We start from the raw sequence: 24,520 nt of genomic DNA on the forward strand, positions 1-24,520 counted from the left end.
TTAAGATATTAGATATTTACAACATATCTAACATGAAAAGCCCAAAGAAATGAACACTACTTACATTACTTTCTGGGTCTGATAATATGGCAGACGCCAAGGCTGCAATATGCATTTTCTTCTCCTGTAGTTTCTTCCTTCTCTCAATTAAATGTTCTTCTAATGTCAGTTCTCGAATGGGATCTTCAATGATCTCTGAAACAAATTAGGCTTCCCTCTTAAACATTTATTTACAAGTACCCAAGAAAGTTCATCAACAGAGTAATTTTCTTATAGTAATACACAATAATAATGATAACTTTTATTGGACACTTACCATGAGCCAAGATTACTACATATCCTCTCAAAAATACTATGAGGCGGGCGCCTGGGTGGCTCAGTCAGTTAAGCAACCAACTCTTGGTTTCGGCTCAGGTCATGATCTCATGGTTTGTGAGTTTGAGCTTCGTGTCTGGCTCTGCACTGCAGAGACTGCCTGGAACTCTCTCCTCTCTCCCTAGGTCTCTCTGCCCCTTATCCACATACGCTCTCTCTCAAAATAAATAAATAAACTTTAAAAAAAGTTGATGAGGCAGGTACAATCATCATACCCATTCTGTACACAGAAAATGAGGCAAAGGGACAGTAATTTGCTTATATTCATAAACCTGGCAGAAATGGAATTCAAACCCGGTGGTCTGACTAGAGAGCCCATATTCTTTTTTTTTTAATTTATTATTTTTTTTTATGTTTATTTGTTTTTGAGAGAGACAGTACGATCGGGGAGGGGCAGAGAGAGAGGGAGACACAGAATCTGAAGAAGGAAGGCTCCAGGCTCTGAGCTGTCAGCACAAAGCCTGATGCAGGGCTCAAACCCATGAATCGTGAGATCATGACCTGAGCCAAAATCGGATGCTCAACCAACAGAGCCACCCAACCGCCCCCTTTTTTTTTTTTTTTGAAGGAGAGATGGAGCATGAGTGAGTGGGGGGAGGGGGGGAGAAAGAGAGAAAGAGAGAGAGAGAGAGAGAGAGAGAGAGAGAGAGAGAGAGAGAGATGGAGACACAGAATATGAAGCAGGCTCCAAGCTGTCAGCACAGAGCTGTGAGATCGTGACCTGGACTGAAGTCAGACCCTAACTGACTGAGCCACCCAGGCGCCCCATGAGAGCCCATATTCTTAACTACTATGCAAAATTCCTATTAATTAAAGGAAAAGAAATCTGATTTAGTTTTCAAAAAAGTACAGAAGGGCGCCTGGGTGGCTCAGTCAGTTGGGCATCCAACTCTTGATTTCAGCTCAGGTCATGATTCCAGGGTCATGGGATCAAGCCCCATGTTGCACTCTGCACTGAGCATGGAGCCTGCTTAAGACTCTCTTTCTCCCTCTGTCCCTCTCCCATGCTTGTACTCTCTCTAAAGAAAATATTAATTAAAAAAAATAAAATTTAGAAAAGTACAGCCTTGTTTTCAACTCTATACAGTCCTCTGCACTACAGAAAATATGTCCACTTTTAGAAAAGAAATTCCTAGGGAACTAGATTGAACAAACACACAAGCATAATCTGTAACCCTAGGAAGAGTGACTGAAAACAGTTAAACAGTTGACCTGTTATCTCCTTTACACTATACGTGAGGTTTGCTAAGCAAAGGTAAAATTTAACCAGCTTTTTCTATCACAAATTCTAAACAGAGAATTTCAAACAATAAAATATGTTCTTTCAGTTTAACTTTGACTGCAATGGTCTTAGCTGTTAGAAACCCACATTCAAAGGCCTAAAGCCGACATATATAAGGATAATTGCTCTAATAAAGAAGTGAAATGGTTTCATACCACAGAATCATTTCTAATTTAAAGCTAAAAGTTCATAATTATTTATAGGCAGGTCTTTCACTTGAAATTAAAAAGGATTCAAACAGTAATCACTTATGAGACTCTTCATGCATGCCTAGACATTACAAACATAACTGCATAAAATTTTCCACAATAAAGAGCAACAAAGAATCAAATTCCACAAGGTGAGACTTTCAACAAGTGGAAAAATGCTCAAAATGACTTTGAAATGACCAGTACTCTAAAATGCACAGTTCCAGACTTTTTCTAAAATTGAGTCATATTTACTATCAAAAAACTGTAATTCTCAATTAACAATTTAGTAATTATAAAGACACATCATTACCTTCCTCAAGTTCCATCTCTTCTTCATCCTCTTCATCTTGGTTATTGTCAGTAACTACATGGAAAATACGTGCATTAAAAATGTGACAATTTACTTCAGCGATAAAACTACAAAGGAAAGAGATTACCATAAAACTCTGGAAAGTAGTTACTTTCGTGAGGAGGGAACAACTAGTGATTTAGGGGAGCACAAAGAAAGTTTCTGGGTGCTGGCAGCATTTATTTCTTGCCTGGATGGTAGTTACATGGGCGTGTTTTTGTGATAAACCACATGACTTTGCAACTTTGATTTCTAGACTTTCCTATGTTTTATTTTGTAAGAAAAAAAGATACAGGTAAAAAAAAAAAGGGCTAAAAAAGGATGACTATTATGTGCTCTAATTTTAGAAACAATAGTATTTGGTGAAAAAAACTCTGAAAAGAAAATCACCTCAATATAAGTAGCTTCAGCTATACTCATGGTACAATAGACATCATCTGAGATAATCATCTGTATTTCTGGCTAAAATCCTCAAGCTTGCTCTGTGACTAATTGCAGCTACCCCTATTTTGTAGGTATGGGTGAAAGTAAAAAGAAAATTAAATCTTGAAAAAAAAATTATGTTAATATTAGTAAGCAGCTATAATTTTTACTAATCTACTGGCTAATCAGATTCACCTGGCTTCTCCCTGGTCTGTGGGATTATACCACTTTTATCCTTGATAGGAAGCAAGTGAATCAGTTCCTTCTCCGGTGCAGTTTGCAGAGTTCTTGGTATTTTTTCATATTTTTCTATAATACGCTCATGCTTTCGTTTCTTGACATGAACAGGTTCACTGCAGGGAAAAAAGAAAAGAAAATTCCAGCTTTAATGTACAAATGGAACCTAGAGACCAGTAGAGAAGTACAGAAAATACACTACTAGCCAAACTTCCAAGAGGTATACAGATATTAGCACCTAGACGAGGCACACAGCAGGCACTCAAATAGAAAATGAATAAATGAATTGTATAGTACTGTATTGTATAGCATAGTACTATTGTATAGTATAGTACCGTACCACAGAGACTCAAACTATGACTGGATCTAATTTTTTCCTTCAGATGCAAACGAGTGGGTTACAGCAGATTCTTTTTTTTTTTTTTTTTTTTAATTTTTTTTTCAATGTTTTTATTTATTTTTGGGACAGAGAGAGACAGAGCATGAACGGGGGAGGGACAGAGAGAGAGGGAGACACAGAATTGGAAACAGGCTCCAGGCTCCGAGCCATCAGCCCAGAGCCTGACGCGGGGCTCGAACTCACGGACTGCGAGATCGTGACCTGGCTGAAGTCGGACGCTTAACCGACTGCGCCACCCAGGCGCCCCGAGCAGATTCTTTTTGAAGACTATTCCACAGAGCCAAGGGTGGTATCGTGCTATTTGACTTTCCCAAAAACCTTCAGACCATAACATGGACTCAGAAGAGTTAGAAAGATCTAAGTTTAAATTTCAGATCCACCGCTCATGATTGCAGGAAACATCAGTTTCCTCTGTAAATGGGAATAATACCTACCTAACAGGGCAACAAGGATTAAGAACTCAGGACTGTTCTGCCAATTCCCCAAACACAGAGCTGCATTCTTCCCCAGTGCACTCTACTTCACTATCCAGACTAAAAAGAAATAAAGATATACACTAAATAAGGCCAGTTTGTTTTATTCATGAACTTCCTTAATTTAGGAAATAAACCAAGTCACAAGGTTTACTCTTTGCAAATACTGTGTTCTGAGCTGAACATCTTGTACTAAACACCTACGTAAAATCCAGAACCAAGTTTTTTTTTTTTTTAATTTTTTTTTTCAACATTTATTTATTTTTGGGACAGAGAGAGACAGAGCGTGAACGGGCGAGGGGCAGAGAGAGAGGGAGACACAGAATCGGAAACAGGCTCCAGGCTCTGAGCCATCAGCCCAGAGCCCGACGCGGGGCTCGAACTCACGGACCGCGAGATCGTGACCTGGCTGAAGTCGGACGCTTAACCGACTGTGCCACCCAGGCGCCCCCAGAACCAAGTTTTTAACACTAAAAGGACATGAACGATTATAATCTAAATGAAGTATTACCTAGAAGAAAGATCTCTTGTTAGAAAAGATGCTCTTTGTCCTAAGTCTCTCATTAACTGTAAGTCATCTTCATCCATCATATCTAAAGGAAGGGCTTCCTCTTCTTCCTCCTCTTCCGTCTCAATCCTTTTACCTGTTCCAATACAACAAAATCAGAAACAACTATTAGAAGCACAGAACTCTGTGTTTTTGTGTCAACAAGAGGAAAAGTTTAGGCTTTTCTAGTACCTTTGCCCAGTGTTTCTAAATGGAAGCACTAATGACACAGTGGGCAGGACAGTTCTTTGTTTTACTGTCCTGAGCTAGGCAAAATCCTAGCATCTCCAATCCCTGAAATCTAAATGCCAGGAGCCTTCCCAGGTCACTGTAATAACCAAAAATTAAAATGCCTCCACACATTCTGCAACGTCTTTCAGAGCATGGGAGAACCAGTGATTTAGCCGTTTCCCTCCTTCTGATTCCCAATGACTTTCATTTCCATTCCACTTCAGTCACCCCCTCCACAGGCCACATCCCACACCTTCTTGCTTTCTCCTGCCTCATTCTGTCATTGAAGCCCTCTCCCCCTTACCCTTCAAATTCTCTAATCTGTTAACTTCTTTATATCAGCATTTTAAGATGGGTGAAGTCATGGTCCAGTGGGCAATTTGTCAATTTTACTTCGTTATGTAGATTATGTGGATCATACAGATAAAACTGTCTGTCTTAACACCTGTATAGTATTTCACCATAGGTAAACAACATCTACGTCATTTAACAATTCCCTGTGGGAGAACATTTTATTTTCAATTTTTGATCATGGGGGCATTTTTATTTCTTTGTTTGCTGTTACTAATAATGTTGCAATGAGCATGCTTGGAAATACATTCTTGGCAATTTTTTTCAAATATAATCATAGGTTGATTCCTAACAGGAAGACTATTGATCAAAGGAAAATCCACTTATTTTCTTGAAATCTTATTCTGTGATAGTGAATATGAGTTTATAAATATATACTTTTCTCCTTTTTATTCAAATGGTATAAGCATCTCATACATGTGGTGATAGCCTATAATTACAATTAAGTGAAAACATCAATACACATTACTTTTCACCTTGTTTTTCAACATTAACTATTTTGTAGAGTATTTGATGTTGGACATAAAGACCTTCCTTCTTTCTTGAAACACTCTTCTTCTGATTTCTAAGACACTATACAGTTCTGGTTTTCTTCCTAATTCTCTGGCTCCTCCTCAAATCCCATTACATATTCCTCCACCCATTTCTTTCTTTTTTTTAACATTTATTTATTTTTGAGAGAGAGAGAGATGGAGTGTGAGCAGGGGAGGGGCAAAGAGAGAGGGAGACACACAACCTGAAGCAGGCTCCAGGTTCCGAGCTGTCAACACAGAGCCCGACAGGAGGCTCCAACTCCCGAACCATGACATCATGACCTGAGCAGATGCGTAACCAACTGAGCCATCCAGGCACCCCTCCCCTCCACCCATTTCTTAAATGCTGGGGTTCCTTAAAATTCTTTCTTGGTTTTCTTGTTCTCAGTCTCCACAGTCTTCGCAGTCTTCAATTGCCATCTATATGCAGATAATTGCCAAAGCTATTCTCTCTAGCCCAGATATTTCACATGAACCTTATACTCTTTATACCCAACTGCCTGACAGACTTCATTTAGATGCTCAACATGTAAAAATGAGTATTTTGCTTTTTATATGTAATTATTAAAACATTTTTAAAATTCTACTGAAATTTAGATAGAAGAGATCCTAAAAAGCATCTAACTCAACCATTGCTTTTTTTTTTTTTTTTTTAAACAGATGAAGTACCTGGAGATCAAGTGACTAACTTAGGCCACTTTCCTAGTAACAAAATTAAGAAAACCCAAGGGGCACCTGGCTGACTCAGTCAGGGGAGCATGTGACTCTTGATTTTGGGGTTTTGAGTTTAAGCCCTACATTGGGTATGGAGATTACTTAAAAATAAAATCTTTAAAAAAAAAGAGAGAGAGAGAGAAACCCAAGTTTCCTGACTTCCAGCCCAATGACCTTTTATACATCACAATAATATGTAGCCAAAAGATCAAACTAAACAGGTCAGGATTAAGAGAATGAGATGTAGATGTACATGGGAAGACTGACTAGTCAGATACACTCAAATATGAATACCTTGAAAGTACCAGTAACATTGTAGAACAACTGGTCTGACTCAAAATGGCCATGTTCCTTACCTGTTTTGAGTACTTCAAGTTCTTGGATAATTTTACAAAAGAATAACCCTGTCAGTTACAGCTCAATTTCACTCCAAGTTTCCAAGTGAAAAGAAAGTCAGAAGTTTAGAAAACTAAGTGAACTTTGGCAACACTGTGAAGAATGCTCCAGAGAAAGCTATGTTCTTACCTTAGCTAACTGCCAGTGAATGGGAAAGTCGCAGCACTGGCATGCTCCCCAACATTTATTTACACAGCTAATCTGCTTGTTTTCCCAAGTCTTCTTGATCTCCTTTCTAGACAAACTAAAAGCAGAGACTATCTCCTTCTCACAATGAATACTATATTGAAACGTTTTCTCAAATGGACTGATAAAGCATATAGGACCACTATCCTTACCTACTCTTAGGAAGATCTGAAAACAACAGCGGTTACTAGAAAGCAATGTTGTTTCATGAAAAACATTTTATTTGGTTTTTTTTTCTTTTAATGTTCATTTATTATTGAAACACAGAGAGAGACAGAGAGTGAGCAGGGGAGGGGTAGACAAAAGGGGAGACACAGAATCTGAAGCAGGCTCCAGGCTCTGAGCTGTCAGCACAGAGCCCGACGCGGGGCTTGAACCTACAAACTGCGAGATCATGACCTGAGCCGTAGTCGGTCACCTAACCAACTGAGCCACCCAGGTGCCTCTATGAAGAACATTTTAGAAAAAATCAATAGTGGGGTGCCTGAATGGTTCGGTCAGTTGAGCATCCGACTTTGGCTCAGGTCAAGATCTCACAGCTAGTAGGTTTGGGCCCCCAACCAGCTCTGTGCTGACAGCTCAGAGCCTGGAACCTGCTTCAGACTGTCTCGGCTCTCTGCCTCTTCCCCGTTTGTGCTCTCTTTCTCTCTCTCCCAAAATATATAACCAATATTAAACAATTTTTTTTTTGAACGTTTAGTTATTTTTGGGACAGAGAGAGACAGAGCATGAACGGGGGAGGGGCAGAGAGAGAGGGAGACACAGAATCGGAAACAGGCTCCAGGCTCTGAGCCATCAGCCCAGAGCCTGACGCGGGGCTCGAACTCGCGGACCGCGAGATCGTGACCTGGCTGAAGTCGGACGCTTAACCGACTGCGCCACCCAGGCGCCCCCAAAATTTTTTTAATTAAAAAAAAAGAAAAACTCAATGGAAACTACAGTAAATGAATGCTTTCACAATTACCTGGTTGTTTTTCCCTTGGGTCTTCCAGTGGAATCGGTTTCTTAGACACAGCATCTTTTACAGCTTGCCTTAGTTTCCTCTGTTCTTTTCGGTACTTCTTGAGAGTGCTTTGTTGTTTAAATTGCTTATTTTTTAGCTTGTTTTCAAGTTTCACTTTACTAGTTTTCAGCAACTTCCGAAAGCTTGGGATCTGCTTTTTATTTCTTCTCTAGAAAACAGTAACAGGAGTACTGCACACCCAGAAATTTAAATTGCATACTCACAGCAAAATGTTATCTTTAAAATAAGTGACATTCATAGATCAGTTTACTCTTTGCAAAGTTCTCCAACATACGTATCCCCTTCAAAAGCCTAGTTAAGGAGTGATTGATGTTACCTTCAAATTACTGATTAAGAAGCTAAGGCTGAGATTATATGACTTGTCAAAGACCCCTAAACTAAAAAGGAAAAAACAGAATTCGGGTCTTTGGATTCCAACATTTGCTGGTAACCCCTCATTCAGAAATCCAAATCTCAGCCCTCATTTTCTCTAAAACCGGGGCAAATCACTTACTTTCCTAACTCCTTACCCTTTAGGAGAAAAAATGGGACTCGTGTCGAGTCCCATAACACACATTATAAACTCACTGAGAGCAGAACCCTGTTTCTCAACCGTAAAATAAGGGATTCGAAAGATAGTCTCGAAGAACCCTTTAATGTCCGACACCCTACAGAAACAAGGCTCCGTGCCTGTCTCATCGCGGCCCCCTTAAGCCAACCACGCGCACAGTGGGCAATGAAGGAAGCACCAGATCTAAGAGCCGGGACAGCACACAGAACCAGAAGGGAGCCCCGAATCTAGGCCACCGCCCCCAACAGAAGAACAAAAACCCGCGCCAAAACTACAACACGCAGAGATTGTCAGCCAAAAGGCCCCTAAACCGCGGAGACCTGGCTTCCCAGGACACTCACCGCCTTCATCCTTAAATATGAAGGGAGTTCCGGCCCTGCAGTTTCACCGGGAATAAAGGTAATCCGCAAAACCCGAGAAGGTAACACACGTGCCCAAACCCGGACACTGCGCAAGGCGGAAACTACCGCTGGCTCCTCCCCATCCTCCGCCTCCGGAAATGGGGGCGGGACTTCCGCACCCAGCTTCAGCCGCGCGCCCTCTCGCGGCGCCGGGTAGGTGGCGCGCCGGAGAGAGCGCACGTGAACGCGTAGTGTCCCTGAGCGACGCCCTGGCAGAAGGCGGGTGGCCCCGGGGGAACTTCGCAAGGTCTGTGATTCTTATCCTCTCGTCCGATTTCCTTTACGGTCTTGGAGGAGTCGGGCTCCACCCTTCAGAACGAAAGGGCTTGATTTTTATTAATCACCTTACTGCACTTTGTGCCACCATCACGTAGCTTCTGTCATAGATACTTGTGCAATTGGTTTTCCTCCGTCAAGGCTTGGGCGCCGAAAAAGCCTTATTCCTTTTGGGTAATGCCTGTCCCTCATCGGGCCCTCTGGGCGTATTTGTGGAATGGCGAATGACGTCTCATGACCTTCCGGAACTCAAAAGTCTCGAATTCTTGATATTTTATCTTCAAATATTTCTTGCCTTCATTTCATCCCTTGTCTGATAAAGAGGTATATCGGTGAGACTCTGCATTTCCATATTTTACAACTCTTACCTTTGCGTAAATTTTACTGTCTGCTTTTGAATTCCAACAGTCATTAATTCTAACAGGAAGATTTATGTATTGCAAGAATATGTTTTTCAGAATGTTTGTCTCTCAAAGGCTTTTTTTTCCCCCTGAATAAATTAAAGAATTCCACTTCAGTCTATTTTTTAAAGGAATAAAGTATGAGCGACATCTCAACAAAGTCCGGGCCCCGCAGTCCGAAGGCAGGTGGGAAAATCGAGGAGAGGCTCAGAAGTCTGAGCTCCCTGGTGAATGGTGGTGCTAAAGAGCCAGAAGAACCTGCCAATTTCTGGATCTCACTTCAGAGACCAAGAATCCCATTCTATCTGGAATTCTTCTTTCCCTCCCTTCCAAGTTCACCAGTTTTCCCTGTTGTGCTCTCTCCTTCCCCACACACTCTCAGAAACAGCAGAGCCTGTCCCACTGGAGTATTACTTCATCGAGCAAATTGAAAACATTAGCCTGTGCTCTTCCCAAGTGCCTGAATTCCTTCCCAAACATAGCAATTTGTCTTCTGATCACTCCCATCCTTCCAGCTTTCCACCAGTCTCTCCAAAAGTGAGGCATCCCCATTTAGGTACAAAACCAGCTTCTTCCAACTTTGTCAGACTCCTGTATCACTAATTATCCCTTCTTTCTCGGTTCCCCCCTACTAGATTCTTCCCCTCAACCTATTAACATATTCAAATCTCTGCCATATTTTTTTCCTAATGACTTATCTCTTTTTTATTTATATATATTTTTTTAGAGAGAGTGCACAAGTGGGGGAGAGGGAGAGAGAAAATTTCAAGCAGGCTCCCCACCTACCGCAGAGCCTGATGTGGGGCTCGTATGATCCTGGGATTGTGACCTGAGCCGAAATCGAGAGTTGGACGCTCAACTGACTGAGCCACCTGGGTGCCCCAGACTATCTCCTTTTAATTTAATTACAGTTTCATTTTCCTCCTTCCCTGCTTGTCCTTACTTCCAAAAATCTGGTATTCTGATGTCTCCACTTCCTCCTTTGTTATTACAGCCCAAGTCTGTGCTAGCTTTTTTAGGAATTAAATCACATGCTTGACCCATTTTAAGTTTATAATCAACTTGAATCCCTAGATCATTTTTAAGCAATTGTTGCCAAGCTAAATCCCTCCCATCTGGAATTTGAGCAATCTATTATTTTTACACAAACTTGAAAATGGAAGCTTACATGATTCCTACTAGTTTAATCTTAATGGTTTCTCAATTCTGTCATCTTCAGGTTTGTGTCATTTACCATTAGCTCAACCCACTGCTGAACTCAATTTGGGTTCTAGATCCTCTTGGATCTTGCAGAGATTTACTGGACACTTGGGCTAAGGGAGGTCACTGGGCTACCTCAAACTAGTTTTACAGGGATTGTACTTAGATTGCTGTGAGCCCTTTTGAGCAGTCTGTAAAGAACCCATCTGGGTCTGCCCATAACATTCCATTGAAACTGCTCTCCTTAGGGTCACCAAGAACCTCCAAATTGTTTTTCTTTTTTAAGTGTGCAATAAACCATATCACTTCTTTTTACTTTTCTTAACCTTTAAAAAAAAATTTTTTTTGATGTTTATTTTTGAGAGAGCACAAGCAGGGAAGGGGCAGAGAGAGAGGGAGACACAGAATCTGAAGCAGGCTCCAGACTGAGCTATCGGCACAGAGCCCGGCAGGAGGCTTAAACTCACAAGCTGTGAGATCATGACCTGACCGGAAGTCTGACGCTTAACCAACTGAGCCACCCAGGTGCCCCTTAACCGTTTTTAGCACTGCCTTTGATGCTACATATTTCTCCTTCCTCACACCACAATGTGTCAATGGTCTTTGCTCCTCTACCAGCCTCTTCCTCAGGTTCTCGTCCCACCTCCATTCCTTCTTCCTCATGCCTCTTCAATGTAAGTGATTCTCAGGGTTCTGCTCTTGGTCCACTTTTCTACTTCTCATTCTACTTGCTTTTTCAATGTGATCTCATCCATCTACATATTGCAGAAAGATTTCCAAACCATTTGTCCAGTCCATACCTCTCCTTCCAAGCTTCAGTGTTATAGCTACCTCCTTATGGACATCTCCACATAGTAACCATAGAGCTTCAAATCACCATGTTCAAAACCAAACTACTTTTTTTTTAACTTGTGCCTATGCCATCCAATATTCCCTATTTCATTCATTTACCCACAGCTAGAATCCCAATATTCCAGAGATCATGGGACACAAGCCAGGGCTTTCTTAGCCATTTTCTATAAACAGACTGATTTGAAAAATGTCACTAAATGGACATGGAACAATAAGGCTTCTGGTGTTCTTAGATAATTCATCTAAGATGTAACAAGAGACCTTGAAGAAACTAAAAGCACATACTAGGCTCAAAGTAGATGTGTCATATTTCCTTATGAGAAATTACTAATTGGTGACAGATTATAAAAAATGTATATCTCCAAAATTCAGGCATCAGGAATTTGAAAATATATATGTCATGGCCTCTACCTTCATCAATGTCAAAATGTAGTTGAGAAAAATATTTGTGTAGTTGAGAAAGATAGTTATGCATGACCAAATAAAGATTAATAGAAGAGATTGTGTAGATGGTAAAAGAGAACAGAAAGCTTGGGAAGAAATGACAAAACAATGTGTACTTAAATGGATCCTTGTAGAAAGGACAAAGTTCAGATAGATGGGGTAATATTTTCTAAGCAAGGTCACATGGGTAATGCAAACAATTCATATTGTGGTCTATCAGGAAATTATGTTAAAATAGTTAATAACCCTAATTCCAATTAATGATTAATTATGCAGTTAAAATTGTTAAAAGACAAAATAATACCAAAAAATAAAATACGAAATAGCAGATGTCGTTGGTATCCCACCAACATCCTCTCAGCACTTATTACACATATGCAGGAAAAAAGTCCTCTAAAAGTACTTGCAACTTTTCATCTGAAGACTTTCACGACCCCCGCGAAGCAAGCCAGAAGTGCTAAGGAATACCCCTGAGAGCAGCCTTCAACCAGTGACAAATTGAAGTTGAAGGATAAATATAACAATCGTGCTAGGCTAAAAAATGTCCTCCAAAGATATCAGGCCCTAATCCCTGAAACCTGTGAATATTACCTTATATGGCCAAAGGTGTAATTAAGGATCTTGAGATGGGTAGATTATCCTGCACTATACAAGTAGGCCCTAAATGGAATCACATGTGTCTGTATATGATAGGAGGAGGGAGATTTCACACAGGCAAAAGAGGAAGAGGCAGTGTGACTACAGAGGTTATAGTGATGTAGCCACAAGTCAAGAAATGCCCCAGCCACCAGAAAGGGGACAGATTCTCCCCTAGCTCCTCTAGAGAGAGTGCAGCCTGCTGTCCAGTGATAATGGTATCTGACCTATAGACTTGTGAGAGAGTGAATTTCTATGAATGCTTGGCTGGCTCAGTCAGTAGAACATGGAACTCTTGATCTCAGGATTGTGAGTTTGGGCCCTACGTTGGGTAGAGATACCTTAAAAACAAAATCTTTAAAATAAAATAAATTTCTGTTGTTTTCAACCACCAAAGTTGTGACAGTTTGTCATAACAGCCATCAAAAACTGATAACACCAATATTTATACTAATCAATATGTCAATGTCCTCGTTCCTCAGAGGTAGGATGATTCTGAGGCATCTTCCACATTGCCTCCCAGAGATCCACAAAAGGAATGAGCTCCACTTGCAAAGCTAACCTACTCATCAGCCCACTCTTTCACTGTCCTCTTCCCAGTCTCACTTCCCCATCCCTCTATCAATGGTTACTAGACTCTTCTTTAAAATAAACCAGGGGCGCCTGGGTGGCGCAGTCGGTTAAGCGTCCGACTTCAGCCAGGTCACGATCTCGCGGTCTGTGAGTTCGAGCCCCGTGTCGGGCTCTGGGCTGATGGCTCGGAGCCTGGAGCCTGTTTCCGATTCTGTGTCTCCCTCTCTCTCTGCCCCTCCCCCATTCATGCTCTGTCTCTCTCTGTCCCAAAAATAAATAAACGTTGAAAAAAAAATAAATTTAAAAAAAAATAATAATAAATAAAAAATAAATAAAATAAACCACTTGATGGGGTGCCTATGTGGCTTAGTTGGTTAAGCATCCAACTCTTGTTCTCAGGGTGGTGAATTCAAGCGCCGCGTTGGGCTCCACACTGAGCACAGAGCCTACTTAGAAACAACAACACTTGCACTCAAATCCTTGTGTATAAGTTTCTTGGGGCTGCCACAACAAAGTACCACAAGTTGTATGACATAACAGAAATCTATTCTCTCACAGTTCTAGAGGCTGAAAGTTAGAAATAAAGGTGTTGGCACAGTCTGATCCTTTTTAGGGCACTGAGGGAGAATCTATTCCATGCTTCTGATTACAGCTAGAAGTCCTAGAAATTCTTCAGCTTGTGGGTGAAAACTCCAGTCTCTGCTTCTATCCTCCCATAGCATTCTCCCTATGTCTATGTCTTCACACGGCCATCTTCCCCTCATATTGGATTAAGGGATCACTCTAATGACCTCATCTGTATTTGACTACATCTGCAAAGCCCCTGGAAATTTCCAAATAAGGTCACATCCATAGCTACCAGGGATTAGGATTTTATCATCTTTTTGGGAGGCACACAATTCAACCTATAAGACCTTGACTCAGGGTCAAATGTTGGGACTCCAACCTAAGACAGTTATCACTTATTAAGCACTTTTTATGTTTCCCTAAGTATAAGTTATTTCATTTTATCTTCCATAATCTTAAGAGATAAATATTAGCTCCATTTTAAAGTTTATGAATGTGAGAATTAGATATAGTATAGTAAAATCTGCATTTCACCCAATGGGAAATGTAGTAAGATAATAGTCATACCAGTGGGAGTGCTTTTTAGGCAAAAGAGATCAAATGCCTTAAACTGTTTTTCTAATCTGCTATATTATAGAACAGGAAAAAATTAAAGAGGATTTTCCTAGGGTTTTGATGTATGTTATTTTCTATTTAAGATTTTTGTTGATAAACTTCTAAGACGTAACATAACATTTCCTCTTTCTTGTATTAGTTGTTCAGAGCCATCATTTACTGCTTTCCAAAATCTCCAGGGAAGGGGAAGTAGATTCCATGCACAAAGTCATGTACAGTTTCTGATAGTGCCTTTGGCAGCAGCAATTCCTCACTCCCCTCCCTGTACCAGACTCTGCTAGGAGCTCTCTATGAAAGAATGTTCTGTAAAACAAAGACACATTGTCTTTAGACCTCTAGTCTAAAGCTGCTGGGAAGTATAACTGAGCAGGGAAAAGACTATAGAAGTGAAACTCACATCTGAGGTAACTTGTATATCATCTCACACCTCCCAGAATGTGCTCTTGCTTATTCTAATGTTTTCTATTACACCTATCACCAAAGCTCAAGTCCTCTGTCTGGTTATGAGTTTAGAAATAGTTCATTCATGGGCTTACCACATACACAAAAGACCTGTTTAGGTGGCATGTTTCTGATTGCTCTACTTCATTTTCCAAGTTGATGCTGCTGATTATAAATAAAGTGCACTTGGGTGAACAAATGGATACATAAGTGAAATAAGTGGATATCTATGAATAGAATGATGAGGTCTTAGATGATCTAAAATGTCTCCTCCTACAGCTGTCACTCCAGAAAGAAGATAACGATTTGCCTCTAAGGAATCTCTTTCTTGGGTTCATTAGGGGCAAAAGGGACTTTTTATATTCTATTTAGGACCTTTTAACGCCCAGAAAAAAAGGAAATTGGTGACTTCTGGAGGTAGCAAAAATGGGAAGTGAAGGAGAGGAAGGATGTAAGTAGAAGGAACAGGCTCCAAAATAGCTATATTTTAAACATAATGTAAGGATGTATGTATACATCCTTAAGATGTGTATATAATAGAATTATAGTTTTAGTGGGCATATGAGTTACCTATTTCTGCTTAATAAATTACCCTAAAACATGGCAACTCAAAACAATAAACATTTATTATTTCACACAGTTTCTGTGAGTTTGGAATTTACGAGTGCTTAGCAGGATGGTTCTGGTTCTGGAAATTGCAGCCTAGATTTTTGGTTAAGGCTGCACTTATCTGAAAACATTACTTAAGCTCCAGGATTAACTTCTAACATGGCTCACATGGCTCTTGGCAAAAGGCCTCAGCCCCTTACTGACTGTTGGTAGGAAGCTTCAGTTTCTCACTATGTGAATATCCCCTTAGGGATGCTTGAGTATCTTCATGACATAGTAGCTGACTTCCCCTAGAACAAGTTATCCAAGAGAACAGGGGGAAAGCTCTAATGTCTTTTAAGATCTAGTCTTACGGTGGTGTTCAAAGCTGACTACATATTTAAGTCATGCGGGAGCTTCTGGAAACTAACAATACCCCATCACACACAGATAAACTCAAATCTCTGAGGGTGATGCCTAACCATTGGTGTTTTTTACTCTTTTTAAGCTACCCAGGTGATATAATTCAGCCAGGTTGAGAATCCTGCATAGGGCACTGACTCAAATATAGCTGCACATTGGAATCACTTGGGGCAGGAATTGAAAACGCTGATTCTTGGGGCACCTGGGTGGCTCAGTTGGTTAAGCGACTGACTTCAGCTCAGGTCATGATCTCACTGTTCATGGGTTCGAGCCCCACATAGGACTCTGCTGTCAGTGCAGAGCCTGCTTCAGATTCTCTCTCTCTCTCTTTCTCTCTGCCCTCACCCCCCCATGTTCTCTCAAAAATAAATAAACATCAAAAAAAACTTTTTTAAAAGAAAACACTGATTCTTTGGTCCTTTCACAGGCTGAATTGTGCCCCCCCCATTCATATATTGAAATCCTATCCCTAGTACCACAGAGTGTGACTGTACTTAAAGATGGGTTCTTTAAAGAGGTCAAATGAGGTCATAGGGTAGACCCTAATCCTTTTAAGAATAGGGGTCCTTATAAGAAGAGGAGATTAGGGTACAGGTTCAGAGATAAGACCATGTGAAGGAACCAAGAGGAAAAAAAACCACTCTACAAACCAAGAAGAGAGGCCTCAGAAGAAACCAACCCTGCAGACACCTTGATCTATAACTTCTAGCCTCCAGAATCATGAGAAAATACATTATAGAGGATAAATAAATAATCATGAGCCACCTAGCCTCTGATACTTTGTTATGACAGCCTTAGCAAACTAATACAGGGCCCATCCCCAGAATTCTGATTTCATAGGCCTGGATATAGCCAGGGATCAGGGTATTTTAAATGCTCGTCAGGTGATTTTAACGTGTGTCAGGGTTAAGAACCCCTGCTTTAGGGTGAAGTCTGACTTCACCTCTTTAAAATTTTTTTTTCAACGTTTATTTTTTATTTTTGGGACAGAGAGAGACAGAGCATGAACGAGGGAGGGCAGAGAGAGAGGGAGACACAGAATCGGAAACAGGCTCCAGGCTCCGAGCCATCAGCCCAGAGCCCGACACGGGGCTCGAACTCACGGACAGCGAGATCGTGACCTGGCTGAAGTCGGACGCTTAACCGACTGCACCACCCAGGCGCCCCAGACTTCACCTCTTTAAAAAAAAAGAAACTCTAATCTTGGAAGGCATCACCTCTACTATTCAATTTGTTAGAAGTCACTTAATTCAGACCACACTCAATGATAGGGGAATAAGGGTTCACTTTTTAAAGGGGGACATATCAAATAATTTGTGGACACATTTAAAAATCATCAGTGTTGGGTTCAATGAACATTAATTGATTAATTTATTAGGGCCTGAAATTAACTAATTTATTAGAACCTGAGTGGGCACTGGAATTCAAACACAAATTATTGTCCTGTCACTCAGGACTAAAGAAATTGGAATTTTTGTATAGGTAAGCAAGAGGCAATTTTAGGACATGGGACATTACGGGACTATGATTTTTTGAAACTAAATGTTCATGAAGGTGAGATATAAATCATGGATACTATGACGTCTGATTTTCTCCTAAGCAGAGCAGAAAGGTTACTTTGTAACCATGTGATTGCCCATTCTTAAAACTGATCTGAACTGAGAAGTACAGAGATGGTAACTTATTCCATCTTGTAACCCTTGACACCTGGGTCATTATTTTTTATCTATAAATAATCAATAAATTTTTACTGGTTTATTGAATTAAGCTTAATTGATGAAGAAAAATCCTAAGTGTAGACTCATGTACCTCATTTGATTGTTGTAAACTTTGATTACCATGGTTTTTCTGTTGTTTTTTGTTACCTTTTTTTTTTTTTTTAACATGGTCAACTCCTTTCTAGAATTTAGAGCAATCACAGAGGCACAAACTCTTTGACACCCATGACCTATACTCTGCCAGTTGAATTGTTGCATTTGGTTTAAACAGTTTGTGTGTGTGTGTGTGTGTGTGTGTGTGTGTGTGTGTGTGTAATATTTTTAATTGATTTTTGAATGCCTTCAAGTGGGGCACACACTCGGTATTCATTCTCTAGTTCCCCACTACTTCTGTTGTCTAATATCCGTCAGCCATATTGGTCCCTAAAGGCTTCAGCATGAGACCCATGCATCTAGATTTAAAATTTCAGGATTATAGGGGCACCTGGGTGGCTCAGTCGGTTAAGTGTTAGACTTCAGCTCAGGTAGTGATCTCATAGTTCATGAGTTTGAGCCCCACATTGGGCTCTGTGCTGAGAGCTCAGAGTCTGGAACCTGCTTTGGATTCTGTGTCTTGTCTCTCTCTGCCCCTCCTCTGCTTATGTTCCATCTCTCTCAAAAATAAACAAACATTAAAAAATTAAAAATAAATAAAATTTCAGTACATAATATTATTTTGGCCTATTCTTACTTTCCATCCCAAGGGTGAACTGTTTCCAGTAGATCACTTTTGGTTTTAGGTCAAAAGTACTGTTTTGCTGGCCATGGCTTTTTGTGTGAATCAGTATCCCATGTAAGTTCTGCTAACCACTTGCTTTCTCTCTCTTCTTTCCCTTCTCTTCTAGTCAGTGTTCATGGTGAATATTCTCATTTCCTACATCATTCAATCCTCACATCCTCAATGATACATAGAAAAAAGCACAAACATGGAGGGCAGGCAGACTTTGTTTTTACTAATTTTTAAAACAGAGATAACAGTGCCTACCTGTGAGTGAGCTAATGTATGTATATATAGCACTTGGCCTGGAAAAGGTGTGGTAAGCTTAAAAAACACTCCCTCCTTCTTAATGGCAAATACTTTCAAGACCTTCTGTGAAGCTTCTTGCACAGTCCTTCCACTTTGACTGTCTTTTGCTATCTTTATTCTTCTCAGTTCATTCATTTATCCTTTTATTAATTCACTTATCCTACAAATATTAATTGGCCACTTGCTCTATACCAGCCACTGTGTCAGGGACTGAGAAAAAAGAAAATCATACCATCCCTGCCCTAGTTGAGCTTATGGTCTACTAGCAGAAAGCAGATGTTATAGAATCATACTAATTGATGTAAAATTTTCAAATTCTGTAATTTTAGTTGTAATTGGTGCCAAAGTGTTAAGTATTATGACCCATCATAATAGTGGGATGTGGTCTTGTCAAGAAGTCATTGAAAGGTTTTCCTGACAGCATGATGACTGAACTGAGATCTGAAGGAAATAGGAGGTAATTCTGGTGGGTGTGTGGGCAGGGGGAGGATGGGGAATGATTATAGTTTCTAGCAGATGGAACAGCATGTGCAAAGCACTGTGATCGAAGGAAGCCCAGGCTTATTACTGGTCAGAGTTTCCTGCTTGCTGGCTTTCTCCCTCTCTCTTTCTTCCTTTCTTCTTTTCTTTCTCCTTTCAGCAATTCCTTTCTTTTCTCTTCCATAGGCAACTACTTTAATGCATTTAACATAGATTTTAAAAATGTATTTGTGTCCTTGTAAAAAGATACATTTCTGTTTTGTGTATAGGTATTTTTGATTTATATAAATGACATTGTGTTACCTCATTTCCTTTTTCACTTGACACTATGGAGTTTTTTTGGTTTTGGTGTGTTTATTTAATGTTTATTTTTGAGAAACAGAGAGACAGAGTGTGAGTGGCGGAGGATCAGAAAGAAGAGGGGAGACACAGAATCCAAAGCAGGCTCCAGTCTCTGAGCTGTCAGCACAGAGCCCAACATGGGGCTCAAATTCATGAATCACGAGATCATGACCTGAGCTGAAGTTGGACATTTAATCAAATGAGCCACGTAGCCGCCTCTGTGTTTGTGTTTTTTAAGAAGGCTCCAGGCCCAGTGCAAAGCCCAATGCAGGGCTCAAACTCACAACCCCAAAATCCAGACCTGAGCTGAGATCAAGAATCAACCACATAACCAACTGAGTCACCCAAGCGCTATGTTTTTATATCCATCCAGATTCCTCTATGTATCTAATCTCTTGCTGCAAATTGTTGCATAGTTCTCCTTTATGGCTCATCTTCCACTTATTGTATATTTACTCCCACTGGATTGTCTCCAATTCCTTTCCACCTCAAACAACAACACCCACACACTTAAATGAGCATCCTCTAACATGTCCTCTTAGGGATCTGAGAGAAAACTCATTTGAAGGGTATAACCAGGAATGGAATTGCTGGGTCATAGGTTATGCATGCACTTGATATGACTAAGTCATGCAGACTAGGTCTCTAGAATAGCTGCAGTTATCAGAGGTTTTCTGTTCTATGGTTACTTTATCCCTACTGCTCTCTAATGGAGCATCCTAGATTCCTCAATTCTTTTTTCTCTTCTACCGCTTTCATCCTTCACATATCCATTGTGAGCAAGCCACCAGGGTTCTATTCTCCCCCAATAGCCTAGACCCAGACTAGTTGACCACATTCCCTTCAGGAATTCACAACACTGTTATATACTAAAGATCATCATCATCTTCTAAAGGAGATTTCTGTTGTCTTTTCCTAAACATTTAAAGTACTGTAAATTATCTTTCAGCTCATAATTTGTACAATTCTCCATGGTCCCCTTTCAATTCACAAATATTTTTTTAGGATTATCTATCACTAAGATGGACTGGAAACAGGTTGGACCAAAGAAAATTTTGACTTAGTCTCAGAAAAAAGGAATGTAAGTGGCTAAGTAACATGGGGGGGGGGGGGCAATGGACAACTGGTTCAGCTTTATTACCAGTCAAAGGAAAGTAATTTAAAATAGTTAAGAATGGTTTAAAAATAACAAAAATTTAGGTGCACCTGGGTGGCTCAGTCCATTAAGCATCTGACTCTTGGTTTCAGCCCAGGTCATGTTCTCACAGTTTGCAAGTTCGAGCTCTATGTCGAGCTCTGCACTTATGGTGTGGAGCCTGCTTGGGATTCTCTATCTCCCTCTCTCTCTCTCTTTCCCTCCCCCACCTCTCTCTCTCTCTCCATCTCTAAGTAAATAAATAAACATTTTTAAATTATTATTTTATTTTATTTATTTATTTTTATATTCTTATTTATTTACTTTACATCCAAGTTAGTTAGCTTATAATGCAACAATGATTTCAGGGGTAGATTCCTTAATGCCCCTTACCCATTTAGCCCATCCCCTCTCCCACAGTAAATAAATAAACATTAAAACAATAACTAAATTTTTTTCTATATTCTTTTCTATTATGAAATGGCTTCCTATTATACTTTTTGTAATCAAAATAAAGACATCACTAGGAAAAAATAAAAGGAAATATTTAACCTATCCCAGGTCTGGCCCCAAACATTTCTTTTTCTTTCTTTCTTTCTTTCTTTCTTTCTTTCTTTCTTTCTTTCTTTCTTCCTTCCTTCCTTCCTTCCTTCCTTTCTTTCTTTCTTTCTTTTCTTTATTTTTTTAACGTTCATTTTTGAGAGACAGAGAGAGAGAGCAAGAGTAGGTCTTGAGCTCACATGAACTCACAAACCCACAAGATCATGACCTGAGCCGAAGTCAGTTGCTTAACTGACTGAGCCACCCATGTGCCCTGGCCCCAAACATTTCTGAAAATACTAAGAGTTGACAAGCTTTAATCCTTCTTCCGACAAATTTATGTATAAACTCTCATTTGATTATAGCAGTAGCTACTATTTGTAGAACCTGTCATTGTTTTGCAAGTCTGTCAATAGCTTTTTTTTTAGAGAAAGGGAGGGAGAGGGAGAGGGAACAAGGGGGAACAGAGGGAGAGGGAAAGGAGAGAATCCTAAGCAAGCCCCACACTCAGCATGGAACCCAATGCAGGGCTCGATCCCATACCCCTGAGATCATGACCCAAGCTGAAATCAAGAGTCAGATGCTTAACCTACTGAGCCACCAGGCAACCCTAAATAACTTTGGGAAATATAGGCTTATAGATGCTTTTTCCTCCAGATGTAGCTGAATGCAGTATAAAAAATATTTGAAACTCTTGTTTCATTACAACTCATAGCTATGACATGTATATGGAAATAATTTCAGGAGGTTACCATTTAATCAATTTTTTAAATATCATAAAAATGAAAAGTATAAAAATTTTTAAAAACCTCCACTCTTCTTTTTTCACGTCTATCCTTTGTGACCTTTATCAAGCTAGATATGCAGTTTTATACATCACTATAATTATGGTATGTAATTGTGTATCTCTACCTTTTATTTAATATTACATTGTAAAATTCCTCCATATTCATTTTTATCATTTTAAATATCTTCAGAGTCCACTGATATACTGGATATTCCTATACTTCCTATATTACTGGCAACTTTGGTAATCTCTAATTTTGAACTATTAAATACTTTGTTATAAGCATCTTTGTACAGCTTTTACTTTATTCTTTTGAATAATTTCCTTACAACAGATTCCCAGGAATAGGATTACAGTACATCTTAATATGTGGCATCAGTTTGCTTCTCCAAAGGATCAGTGTGCATTTCTAAAGCACTTCATCTGTCTCTTGGTTTGTGGCTGTCCCTTTGTGGCTTACCAAACAGCAGCTGCTTTGTGATTTTACTGTCACTTATTTCCCACACATATCTCACCCTGCTGAGTTAATCTGTAATACACATCCTTTCAATACTTGCTATCTAGCTATAATCCACAATTTTAGACCTAATCACCCCCTCTTACCAGCTGAGGCTTTACCAGGCATGCATGGAATTTAAACCATTTGTGGATGTTGAAGATGATTTCAGTAGCAATCCAAGTCACAAAGTCCCACAGAAGGTTACTCTTTCTCATTGCTTTACAGAACTTTCTTTTTGATTTGGATATCAAATTTATTCTGGGTCTTGTGAACCAATTTTCAGATGGACATATCGACCACATTTTTGTTTAATAACTTCATCATCAATCCTCATAAGTTCATCAAAGCTTTAAGATTAGTGTATAGTGAGGACAATTTATGGGTATTTTAGGTTTCACTAGTGCCTACTTATATAAACAACTCATCTTTAGATTAAGCTTTTATCCATGGAAGATGAAATTGCATGCATTCAAGAGTGTAAATAGGAATCAGCTTCAGGCAGTTTCTGAACTATGACTTTGAGGATTATGGATATGATTAATCTATTGAGTTGTGAATTTCCTGTGGTCTAGATATGAATTTTGATAGCAGTTTTATTCATTTATTTATGTATTCCTTTAATAAATGTTTATTGAACAGCTACTGTGTCCTTGGCATGGTGCTAGATATTATTGCTAAGAAGGTGAATAAAACAGACATATTACCCCGCCTCATAGAGCTTGCAGTGTAGTGTGTGTGTGTGTGTGTGTGTGTACAAATGCCAGTCCAAAATGCTATATAAAATTAGAACTGTGACAGTGGCTATGAAGAAGAAAAGTGCTTTGAAAACATATAACTAGAGTCTATGGTCAACTAGAGGGGAGGTCGGAGAAGGCTTCTCTGAGGAGGTAACATTAAAACTGGGGCGCCTGGGTGGCTCAGTTGAGCACCTGATTCTTGATTTTGGCTCACGTCATAGGATCGAGCCCTGAGTCAGGCTGTGTGCTGGGTGTGAAGCCTACTTGGGATTCTCTCTCTCTCTCCCTCTGCTGCTCTCCCCTCCTCCCACTCTCTCTCTCAAAAAAAAAAAAAAAAAAAAAAAAAAAAGTTTAAAACTGAGTCCTGAAGAAAAGGTAAGAGTTAGCCAGATCAACACGATGGGAAAGAGCCCACTAGGCATGGAGATCAACATACATGAAGACAAAGAAAAGGGCAATGTGTCTGAAACGTGAGGAGTTAGGAGAAGAGAAATGAGAAATGAGGCAGAAGAGACAGATAAAAGTCAGTATAACAAAAATCGCGGATCATCATGTAGAACATCCTAGATATACAAGCTTGCAGAAGGAATTTTGTAGTAACCAGGATGAAAAGAAGATCAATATGACTGGAGTTCAGGAAGTTTGGGAGAGAAGAGGGAAAGGAGGCTAGATAAGTACATGACTGTAAAGAGCTTCGTGGGTCATGAGAAAAATATTTTGTCTTTAACCTTAAGAAAATAGGAAGCCATTACATTTAGATTAAGGAAGAAGAACGCTCCCCAAGTATACTTAGAAAAAAACAGCCAAAAATGTAGAAGAAAAAAATGGAGACAATACAATAATGAAAACTGAGGGAAAAGTGCTTCTTTTAAAATGTTGAAAGATTAATAGGATGATGACTAAAAAAGCAGGGCAGTGGCATGACAGATTTGTGTTCATAAGAAAGTACTTTGGCTGAAGTCATGGAGAATTATTTGGATATGCCCCCAAATGAATGTGAGGAGACCAGTTGAAGTTTAAATTTGTCACCCAGGAAAAGATGGTGGCAGTTTAGTCTGGGTGGGTGGATATAGTGTGAAATGAATAAATTTAAAAGATACTTAGATTAGATCCTCAGACTTTATTCATTTTATATCTGAAAGTATGTAAAGATCTTTTCAGTTATCCAATTTCAGAGGATCTAATGTAAAGCATGATGACTGTAGTTGATAACGGTGTATATTCAAAATTTTTTTTTAATGTTTATTTATTTTCAAGAGACAGAGCTGTCCGCACAGAGCCCCAGACCCCGACGTGGGCCTCAAACTCATGAGCTGTGAGATCATGACCTGAGCCAAAGTTGGATGCTCAACCAACTGAACCACCCGGGCACCCCACAGTGTATTATATTTTTAAAAAGAAAAAGAAAAAAGAAATATGGGAAAAAATAAGACATGTAGGAAGTAAAAAAAATTTAGTAACTACTTTGTGTATTCCTAAGGCTATAAAACTTAACCAAAACTTAAGTAGCTTAAAACAATGGAAATTTATCCTGTCA

General features: G+C 39.7%; 2 protein-coding genes across 3 annotated transcripts in view; one reads left to right on the plus strand and one right to left on the minus strand.

Moving 5' to 3' along the window:
* NOC3L (NOC3 like DNA replication regulator) overlaps window positions 1-8,755 on the minus strand; it is a 52,155-nt gene extending 43,400 nt beyond the window's left edge. For both annotated transcript variants that reach the window (XM_045040429.1, XM_045040430.1), the window contains exons 1-6: window positions 8,604-8,755; window positions 7,653-7,860; window positions 4,242-4,374; window positions 2,816-2,973; window positions 2,159-2,212; window positions 65-195 (exon numbers count right to left, since the gene is read on the minus strand). In XM_045040429.1, coding sequence (XP_044896364.1) covers window positions 65-195; window positions 2,159-2,212; window positions 2,816-2,973; window positions 4,242-4,374; window positions 7,653-7,860; window positions 8,604-8,612 — 693 coding nt within the window. In that variant the 5' untranslated portion in view covers window positions 8,613-8,755. The remainder of the gene's footprint in view (window positions 1-64; window positions 196-2,158; window positions 2,213-2,815; window positions 2,974-4,241; window positions 4,375-7,652; window positions 7,861-8,603) is intronic.
* A 1-nt stretch (window position 8,756) lies between these two features.
* TBC1D12 (TBC1 domain family member 12) overlaps window positions 8,757-24,520 on the plus strand; it is a 138,072-nt gene continuing 122,308 nt past the window's right edge. The window contains exon 1 of the mRNA XM_045040434.1: window positions 8,757-8,910. Within this exon, the coding sequence (XP_044896369.1) occupies window positions 8,762-8,910 (149 nt within the window). The 5' untranslated portion in view covers window positions 8,757-8,761. The remainder of the gene's footprint in view (window positions 8,911-24,520) is intronic.

Source organism: Felis catus, chromosome D2 (assembly GCF_018350175.1).
Source record: "Felis catus isolate Fca126 chromosome D2, F.catus_Fca126_mat1.0, whole genome shotgun sequence".
NCBI classification, from domain to species: Eukaryota; Metazoa; Chordata; class Mammalia; order Carnivora; family Felidae; genus Felis; species Felis catus.